General features: G+C 38.8%; 2 protein-coding genes across 2 annotated transcripts in view; both read right to left on the bottom strand.

The window, feature by feature from the left end:
• The window catches only part of ethe1 (ETHE1 persulfide dioxygenase), a 4,889-nt gene extending 4,044 nt beyond the window's left edge, over positions 1-845 (bottom strand). The window contains exon 1 of the mRNA XM_034873880.1: positions 382-845. Coding sequence (XP_034729771.1) covers positions 382-597 — 216 coding nt within the window. The 5' untranslated portion in view covers positions 598-845. The remainder of the gene's footprint in view (positions 1-381) is intronic.
• Positions 846-1,531: 686 nt separating this feature from the next.
• On the bottom strand, positions 1,532-5,920 carry LOC117946060 (transmembrane protease serine 6-like). Its single transcript, XM_034873881.1, has 7 exons — positions 5,790-5,920; positions 5,084-5,249; positions 4,109-4,287; positions 3,191-3,286; positions 2,511-2,653; positions 2,259-2,414; positions 1,532-1,761 (listed from the first exon to the last, which is right to left on the bottom strand). The coding sequence occupies exons 1-7, from the start codon at positions 5,866-5,868 to the stop codon at positions 1,708-1,710; spliced, it is 873 nt and encodes a 290-aa protein (XP_034729772.1). The 5' UTR covers positions 5,869-5,920; the 3' UTR covers positions 1,532-1,707.
• Between the last annotated feature and the right edge of the window lie 4,518 nt (positions 5,921-10,438).

Genomic DNA, 10,438 nt, shown 5'->3' with positions numbered 1-10,438 from the left:
GACAACCTTTTCTTTCTTTAACTGTCTATGACGGTAACCAGTTGTTGTGGAAACCAGTAGGGGTATCACACCGTCATCAGCTTTACAACGTTATTGCAGAAACATTGATCAGATTGAGCCAGTAAGGAAAGCTTAACACTATATATACCACAAGCCACAAAGAGCTATCCAATAACTTGGCTTAATTTAAATAAATTACATTTTGAAGCTAATTTATTAGCAAGAACAGCTAACGCTAGCTTGGCGTTAGCCCTTATAGCCCACTTCCTACTAACGTTAACTAGTGCAAAACATAGTTACAAACATTGCATTGTAAACATTTTTCAAAACTGACAACATAAACTCAACAAAAGAAACACAACGTTATTAATAGGAACCTACTTGTCTGAAGAGCAGTCCTTCGGTCAGCGCCATCTTGGAGCAATACGATCTGCTTGTAGCTCGTAGCGGGTAAATGCTAGGACTTACACCGGGACAGAAGCGCCTACTCTTGGCTATTGCATTACTCGAGCCCTCGGTGTTTGGTCTGAGGAGAAGCGTGAGAGCCAGAGCACGTTGAACTGGTTTCGTTCTGCTTATTGCCGAGCACATTGTCATTCGCCTCCTATTTCCTGACTGCAGTCCAGGGTAATTGTGACAAATTTGGCACCCGAGTCGCGGCTGGTAACGATATGTAGCCGCGTTTCCCCTAGAGCTTATGGGAAATTATGGGAAGTTGTATGAAAGTGTAACTCTCACCTTTGATGAACCCAGCAACACTATTGTGCCACAGTATCAAACGCTTTTACAGCGGTTGTAACTGCCATAACTAGTGTTTGTGTTTTTTTTTTACCAATCACATGTGGGTTAACAGTCCCCATGTATTTACGGGTCAGATAGGTTATCATTATACAGTCTATGGTTACAGCACAGTTATGGATGATTGCCATCTATCTATGGATGATTACCATCTGTCGCCTGCACGAGCCTCACCCGTGTAGGCGTATAAACGCAAGCACACACCACGTAAACAAGGCTGCTTCAATAATGTTACGTGACTGTCGGCATGTAGGCCTAGCTACTTTTATCGGAAGTAAAAAAAAAAACTTATCAGAAGTCGCCGATAATTAACTTCCGTGGCTGAAAAGTGAATACGCAAACCTTTACTGTATGTGCGCATGTGCCTGTATTCAGTATAATTTCCAGTTTTAGGGGGGAACTCTGCTGACCCCAAAGAGAAGAGCATAGCCCTACTTATCACTTGAGTCAGTTAACATTTTTCTAATAAGTTTTTAATCGCTAGTTTCAATTCTTCCTAAATACAGCCTGATGTTTATTTTATAAACACAAGACATAGACAGACATTGTGTATAAGGACCCCTTACAGTTGGGGTAATTTCATCAGAATATATATATATGCTTAGAAATATAGGAAATATTGGATACAATGTAATTCTTCTAAAAAAACACACACACATAACATTCATCCTTAATTTCACTTGTTGTCTTATTTATTTTTTTAATATCTGAATACATTACACATTTTTTAACGCTCAGTCTGCCTTTTAAAATAGAAACAATTCCAGTGCTGGGTTCCATGGTATCAGAATATTGCATAGTCATCATGGAAACGTTAAGTGGTCATGTGACGAGGGCTGGGAAAATGGCAGAACAGACAGTACTCTGAGCAAATGGAAATCACCATTTTCAGTCATAAATCTCCGGTTCTCACAAGGTGTCGGTCATGGCTGCCGTGGTCTCCTCCAATTCCTTTGGTTTGTCCTGTGGCAAAATACAAAAAAGTGAAAATGCCTGCATCAATCTAAAATATAGTTTTATGTATTTCAATGAGGAACATGTATTGAATATTAATGTATTGCGTACCAACTGCCAACAACAAAATCCAGAAATTCATAAAAAGTAGCTTTCATCTGTATAACACATGGCATGTAAGGCTCTGATCCAGCTTGTTTGAGTGATTCTCATTATTAATTTGTATTTGCTACCTGTTTTCTGCCTCCATTTGAGTATGCCATTTATCAAATTTTATCTGGGATGAACAGTGGATATTGGGAAGAACAAGCCAACAAAAGATACTGCTTCATGTTTCTATGACAATCCCAAAAGTTATGAGGTTATCCAGTTTTATCCCTATAACTTGCTTCATGTGAGAACGATACACAGTCAAATTGCTCTCCCTCCTGAGCCCATGGTTCAAAATAACAACAGTACATTTACATATACATCCATATAAGGAAGAACATCACTTTATACAGTACCTCAATATATTTTATAATCCAGGGGATCAGTTGGGTTACTCGGCTGTAGACGCCTGGTTTATTGCTCCGTCCACAGCCCTCTCCCCAGCTCACCACCCCTGCCAGCCTCCAGTCCCCTCTGGCTGTCTCACACACCAGGGGTCCACCACTGTCTCCCTGAAAACAGGACCAACTCATATAACAAACATAAGATATTTTTCATGAATCTATATCAGGTTTATATGGAGATTTAATATCAATGGGTGTGTATACCTGGCAGGCGTCCACTTCTCCTTCCAGGGTGCCAGCACAAATCATTTGAGGAGTCAGGTACATGCCGTAGACACTTGGCTGGGAGCAGACTAGTTGAGCTATTACCTTGACCTGAGCCTGCCTTAGGTTATCTGACAAAAAGCCTGATAGAAAGCATAAAGAAGAGAAATTAGTAAAAAGAAATAGAAAAGGCACTAATTATGATATTAGTGTAAAGTATTACTCAAAGGAAGGTTTAAAAAAAAAAAAAGGTAGAAAACTATTTTTAATTTGTGAAAAATCACTCATACAGACTGCAACCAACAAGCCTTCCAGCATTCCTTGTAAACAGCGGCCTCAGGCCTTCTATAGCAGCCAGGAGTAAATTACAAGGATGGAGTCTTGATCGTTTAAATTATGTCACTTCTCAGGCATCTTTGTATCAGAACTTCTCAAATGCAAAAAGGAAATTGTATTAAAAATATTTGTGTGTGTGTGTTTGTGTGTGTGTGTGTGTGTGTGTTTGTGTGTTTGTGTGTTTGTGTGTGTGTGTGTGTGTGTGTGTGTGTGTGTGTGTGTGTGTGTGTGTGTGTGTGTGGGAGATCCATAGGATGTACGATTAATTGCTTTTATGCTCAGAATTTAATGATAGGAGTAAATCATTACAGTAAAATCCGAGAGTTTGTGTCAGTGTAACAAACCTCCTTCATTAATATGTCCCCAGCCTGTGATCCAACAGGCCGCTCCAGGAAGAAAGGACTCCCTTGGACTGGGTAAACAGACCGGTCGTACCCCACCTACAAAACACACAGTTATCAGATAAACATAACCTTCAGACATAATCTAAGAACAGCAATAAAGACATGGTTATGAGACCACAAAGTCTGTTTTTTTGCCAGCTAAGTTTCTATCAATGTATAAATGTCACTTATCTTGTTTTACTTACAAGTGTGTAACGTTTTTACAGCACAGTTTGGCTTTTTTATTTTTTCCTTTGTCAAAGTGTTTTACCTGGGCTTTGAAAAGTGTTATACAAAAATATAAGTATCGCTAATTGGACTGTATAAATGCAAACATGTTAAACAGAAACAGTGTTGCAATGAAAAGAATAATCAAGCCAGATTAATTTAACCAGATGTATTTGAGAGACAATTTTTTTTTAAACTACATACGCTAGTATCCATATAAATATAGTTTACGGAATTTAAAATTTATTATGCATCTATGTAATTTTTGAAAGAATCCAAAATATCAAAATAATTCATGATGTGTCAAATGTCTGTGAGAAATACATGTTAATTTTGATTTGATGGTCATCAGCAAATACAATGATGTAAGCATGTTAGTACCCACATTATGCAGTAAATTAACTGATGGTTGTCAGTAGTAATGGTATTTGCTATTTTAGGGTAGTCCCTATTGGACATTTTCAGTAGCTTTATAACTGCCTTTTTTTCAAAACATAGACCTTATCATTTCTTTCCAGCGAGGCTTATTTCGGAATCTGTTTTTATACAGTACATGTAAAGGGCAATTAGCCTACCCTATTTATAAAGTGTAACCAGGAACATGATGTGCTTTAACCAGCCCTGCCGATAGATGGGGCCCCATCCTCTTACCCTTCATGTCCATGTCAGTGATGGTGCGCAGCAGGCCCAGGTCATAGTCATTGTTTTCTCTGTTGAAGAGAGGGTGGTAGAGGACCTGCAGTGCTCTGTAACGTTTCCCCAGGGAGCTGTCTGCGATGCTGACGGTGTCTACCACCACCAGCCAGTCGGCCACTTCAAGCATGTTGTTTCTGCAGAAACCGCAGTGAGAGACAGACATTTGTGGTCCAAGTTCAAGTTAAGTGGCCCCAGTGTAAACAGATCAATGCTTGTCTTTCTCTTACTGTAAGAGATTGTATAAAAAATACTGATGCTGATTTCTTCTAATGAAGTCGGGCTGATTGAAACTGCTGATTTATCTTATTACATTCAAAAATGACATTGTTTCCAGCCCAAATCACCTCTATAAGGTACCAGATATAAACGGAGTGTTTACAAGGTGCTGCAAAGGAGAAACTGATTACCAAGGGAGATATTACTTTAATAATGTTACTATAATAGATTACTACAATATATATATGAAGTCATTGCATTTATTTTATATAACTGCTTTATACAGCACATGCAAGTAAATCATACAAGTAAATCCTAGTTGATATCACAACAATTACAAGTAATTATTTTTGCTTCAGTGTTACAAACTATAGAAATAAGCTTCTTATAGTTTGTAGTGGTAGTGTGATAATTTCCCAAAATCCAAATTAAATAGGCAGTAAAGAGCCCCCGCAGCCAGATCTACATGATGATGTTCAACAAACTCTGTTCTAGGAGCAAAACGTTCATTGATTGGAGAATTGAGTTGTTCTCAATTTAACTGATCTTGACTTTGTTATTAGAACATAGAATTAACTTGGACTTGTTGATATGCAGACAGGGAGAAGCACTACCTGGTTGCATCTAAATTGAGCTTCCAGACTTAACTAAATATTTTCTCCCTTAAATGATGACCCTTCTCTTTTATTTTTACTCCCCATATCCACCTCTTACTCAACAAAGCAGTGAGCTGCAGTAATGACCCAGCGAGGGGAGATGATGGCACCTCCACAGACGTGTTTCCCTCTCCAGTGCATGCTGGCCTGCCAGCCCCACTTGTCCTTGGCTGCAAACGTCCCCCCAACAATACGCCGGCCATCACTGACCACAACTTTACAGCCTGGGTGTAAGAAGGTGAACAAAAAGAGATGTATGCAAAGTGAAAATAGCCAAAGACAAAACACACACAAAGTTGAATGGAGCAAAAGTATATAAGCAGTTTAAAGAGATAAATCTGTGATTAAAATCATCTGGCTCTGTGTCATGGCAGTGTGGGCAGTGTTTGCAGATGAACAAACAGTGTGTGGCTTCCCTCCGTGGCTATCAGCTGAGAAAAGCAGCCAAGGTCTGCCGAGAGCCACCGGATGATGCAAACAATGCAAACGAGGTCCAATGAATTTTGTCACATGGTCATCCGAGATTTCAGCAGAACTTGGCTGCATTGGCGCCACAGAGGGAAAACCAACACCGTTCAGCTATACACACTGCCCACACAAAGAGAAAACAGAGCTGGATTAAAATCAGCAAAGCATCCCTTAAATATAGTGAATGATTATGGTCATATTCCCAAAATGCCCCTTATACGACATGGCCAGGCTATTAAATGTATGGCCATAACTGCCAGACAGCTGATTGATGTGTAAGAATCTTCTTTTTTTACCTGCAGTGATGTTTTCTGTCTGGTTCATTGGATTCTTAGACAGAAAAGGCTGCTGAGTTGGGACACTGCAGTTCCTCATCACACCACAGAGAGGAGACAAATGTCCTAACTCAGAGGGGAATACCAGGAACTTGACTGATTTCAACAGAGAAGAAAAACAGTGACAAACACACACATATGTTGTTAACTTGAATAGTAAAGACAGAGAATGTCTAATAAGAGGATAACTTCTAATCTTGAGAAACTTCCGGGTCGGAACAATGGGGCTTTATAGGGAGTGAGATAGGTAGGGAACAAGCTGTCTGTAAACGAGCTCTGGTAAGGACCAACATTACACGATTGTCACAGATTTCCAATGATCAAAACACCCAATACAGACTTCCTGTCCACATATATATATATATATATATATATATATATATATATATATATATATATATATATATATATATATTTTTTTTTTTTTTTTAATTACTGTGGACTTCATAAACAGTTACACACATTTTAACCAAAACACATTATTTTGACCCCAAAACATGTTCTAAAGACTGTAAAATACTCTCTATTCCCTTTTGACTCTTCTTTCTGATGAAGTATTTGAATTCATTCAAAAGCTTCAGAGGCCATATTAACTGTCATATTAAATGTGTAAAATCTATTACGTCTGATTTTCTCCTTATTCCATATGAAATGAGGTTCAGGGGGTTACCTAAGAGAGCTGAGATGATGACCACATTGATGATCAAAGAGAGGCTCAAAATCAGTTGCATCTTTCGAAACGAACAAGCTTGAGGTTGTGAATCTGAAGAAAAAAAACATAAAATGATGACAATTCCCTACCTTTTTTTCTAGTCCGTAAGTGTCAACAGATCAAAAGGATAAGAAGGTTTTTTCAAAAGAATTAATTCAGGCTGTGAATATTGTCCTGTAGAGTCCATAGTAATTGTCTGCTAACTGTCTGCTAACTTCATTTGCCGAACTAGTTCGGTCTGACATTCTACATTTCCCATCAGCTCGTTTGGAACCTTGACCGAGGTGGTACTACAAAAAGTACCTGAGAGCAGATACCATGAACGTTTTGTTGTAATGGAAAACCAAAAAAGTCGACCAAAGTAGAGGCGAGGCGGGTAGATACCATGCAGTGGAAAAACACCATAACTGTGTGCTGTTTGGTGCTGTTGTAAAGTGGATCTTCAAAGCTTCTTCTCTAAAACCAGTAAATCAGACCAGACAGTTTAACAATAGAAATCATTAACGTTCCATAAAGCCGAGGGGAGCTGTGGATTCAGTACATATGCCAGCAACTGAATGCCACTCATCAATAATTTTGAACAATTCATTGTTATAGAGATTTAAATACATTAAAACATAATTTGTCTAGCATGTTCAAATACAACTGACAGAAAAGGCTTGTTGCAAGTTGTGAGCCTGAGCTTGTCAGTCTAGCGTTCAGATCCAAGCCGCCTGAAGGGTCTTTGGTCCGACAGCTTTTTAAGCATGATCAGGAAAAGGCTTCGTTCAGAGGACCTGAGTGAATTGAGGACAGAGCACATCCATAATGTTGGGTAAAGCATGAGCTGCATGCAATACCTTGGAGGTAAAAAATGTTGAAACCAATTTTATGCTTGACTGACAGCCACCTGAGGCGAGCGAGTGCTGGTGTAACGTGAAACCTCTCACTAGTTTTTGATAGAAGCCTCACGGCAGCATTCTTCAGCAACGGGGGACTGACAGTGATGCTGTGGTAAATGTTATTAGGTGAGTCTATTGTGAACTCTGGGAGGTAGATCATGCTTTGTTGCTTAATAGACTGTATCCTTGTGTAAATTATATCAGTTAGATGCACCGTTACATACATATTGTAAACTATGTATGCTGTAACAATATATACCAAACTAAAAACAAATGTGACAAACACTGTTCCTTGCATGAAAACGGACGATACACTGATTAGCTTCTGAACGAAAGGCATATAAAATAAAATACTGAAATACAGATAAAATATTTTTTCGTTTTCACCGGCGAGCAAGTAAAGAGGGCCTGAAGCTGAGACAGTGGGTTGGCTAAAACAAATGATGAGATAAAATGAGATTGAAAACATTTCACTATTAATATCATGAAGAGATTAACAGACAGAGTTTGAAGAAAAAAGTAAAATTGCAAGACAATGTTGTGCCATTTATCCACAACCTTGGCAACAGCTAATCTACCTAGAAATTAGTTATAATTAGATAGATGAAATTGTCAACATGGCTGGCATGGTGTTGGTAAAAAGCACAATTTAAAAAAAAACACATGATACACCTGAGAGGGATAATTATTGGGATAGATAGACAGGATTATTGAGAATAGACCAACGTTTTCACAGTATAATCCTTTGTTTCTATTTTTTAGATGTGATGCAATCCAATCTAGGGTGATGAGAAATCCGTTGCCTGACTTCTTTAAAAGTAGTCTGTTATTGCTATTCGACCTCAAAATGGTCTTTGATACCATTGGTCATGGTGACCAATGGTATCAAAGACCATTTTGAGGTCGAATAGCAATAAAAGAGATTGCACATCTGCACTCTCCCACATTATGGTTTTGTTACAAAGGCTAAAACAGCTTCCTGAGCACTCTGTGTTTTGAAGAAACTCTGAGAAATGCTACTGTATCTATCTCGTCTAGCTGATAAGAAACCACTTTGATCGAAGGGGGAATAGGAGTCAGGGACGTATGGATGGCTCTGTTGTTTTCTGTTGGCTGAAAACTGACTTACATGACAAAATCACAGATAGTTTCAGGAAATGGGAAAACAGGGCACAATGGAAACAATCATTACAGGGCCAGAAGCAATGATTGATCTTTGAAGAAAATGCTGGTAAGACACTTAGTGTAACATGGAGACAGGAGATGAAGAACTGACTGAAGGCAGATAATCACTTTATTATATAGTAGGTGGTGAAATCTTGGGCCAACTGTTTGATGATTTTTGTGTGACTAGAAGGGATAAAACACTTACTATGTCATCATTTAAAAAGATAAGAGTAGCAAGGGGAGCAGTAATGTCTGTGTAGATGAAGAACCTGGGAGTGTTTAATGTTCATTTCATCAGCAACATAGTGACTTCACATATTTTACTTTCTGATATTTTTATATATTTGTGCTCTTGGCTACATTATTTTGTTTTAAGATTATTTAAAAAATTATTTATTTTAAGAAAAGATTATTTTTCAGTGGTCAGCAAGGCTGAGTGCAGATCAATTATGCGGCTGCTTTCAGTTGGCTACATGACTAAATAAGCACGCAGATAACTGAGTATTAGAGATGTACAAGATTATTATGATGTAAAAGTAACAACTATAATGAGAGAAGGGTCTACAGTCAAGCCAGTGGCTCTGTGAGGCTGTACAGGTATAATGGGTGCTATGAGCTAAATGCTAAGACGTAATGTAATAATTAGCACTCAACATGAACAACAACTGAGGATGATGGGAATGTCATTAGTGTTGCAGGTATTAAGTCATAAACCAATGAAACCTGACCTCAGCTTAGTTGGAGTTGGAGTTGGTGCCCACTTTGCCCAGTTGGTAATCCCTCCTTGATTATTTTTGAATGGCTTTTCTCAGACAGAGGGTGAATACATATGCAGCATGCAGATGCTCCTTTAATTATTAACATACCTCGCTCTTCAGCAGGGAGATCTTTGGGTAACATGAGGCCTACTGATCCCTCCTCCAGTGGGCCTCCATCTGACGGTTTCCTCTGCTGAACTTCCTGGGAATTATCACTGCAAGGAAGTGTTGAAGCCAGGGTTTTTTGATCTTTAGCCCCCAAGGAACCAGAGGGAGAAGATAAAGTTCCTGGAAGTTGAGGCTCTGATGTTACTTCATATAAGGATGGTAGCTCTGGGAATACATTGCCATTGGCTGGAGGTTCATAGTGAGGCATGAGTGTGAGGACTGTAGAAGGGACCAGAGACGACACACTCAGTACTTCATGACTAATTGGACTTGAAGATGTTGATGTCCACTGCTCAAGGGACGGATAGATTGACGCAACAACTGGCTGCTGTGCATCCAAAGCGCTGGTGCTGATTGCTTGGACGTGCAAATGCATACCTGTAAAGTTGCAGGTAGCGCTCATGAAATGCAATGTATGTTAAGGTTTATGTTGTTTGGCGTGATGGTGTATAGCATGTGGGGTCTGATTAGCAGTGTGCGTGTGTTGGTCCAAATAAGAGCTGCTGGATTTCAGACATGGCTGAGCTGAGGGGAGGGACACGGGTATGAAAGGAAACCCTAAAAACCTCAGCTGAGTCCTGTAAAAAAACAAAAGCGACAACAAATCATGAGCTTGGAATAATGCTTCTGTGAGTAACTTTAAGATAGGTGCTAAAATTCCTACATGATATAGAATAAATCTAATACGGTCTTTTAAAGTGCATTTATTATTATATTATTATTATTATTATCTTGAATTACTCAAAGAAAGAGTTTGTGAATTCCTTTTCTAAGCAAATGTCAGATTGGATCTTGGTAATTAAAACTGGTTAAATTATGAGACAGAATTAAACTAATTTTCCAAAAAGAAATTAAAGGTCCGCCCCAGACAACACTCAAGTAAAAAGCTTACTTTGAGGAAATGCTAATAAATACATGAATGAA

The sequence above is a fragment of the Etheostoma cragini genome, chromosome 6 (assembly GCF_013103735.1).
Source record: "Etheostoma cragini isolate CJK2018 chromosome 6, CSU_Ecrag_1.0, whole genome shotgun sequence".
Classification (NCBI taxonomy): domain Eukaryota; kingdom Metazoa; phylum Chordata; class Actinopteri; order Perciformes; family Percidae; genus Etheostoma; species Etheostoma cragini.
This window is presented reverse-complemented; position numbering and strand designations above follow the sequence as displayed.

What these genes read in the sequence shown, in the direction of transcription:
- LOC117946060 (XM_034873881.1), bottom strand. Translation starts at nt 5,868, where the DNA reads ATGAGGAACTGCAGTGTCCCAACTCAGCAGCCTTTTCTGTCTAAGAAT. An exon ending in GCAGCTCACTGCTTTGTTGA is followed by an intron (nt 4,288 to 5,083) that starts GTAAGAGGTGGA and finishes CGGTTTCTGCAG; the next exon opens with AAACAACATGCTTGAAGTGG. An exon ending in GGGACATATTAATGAAGGAG is followed by an intron (nt 2,654 to 3,190) that starts GTTTGTTACACT and finishes GCTTTCTATCAG; the next exon opens with GCTTTTTGTCAGATAACCTA.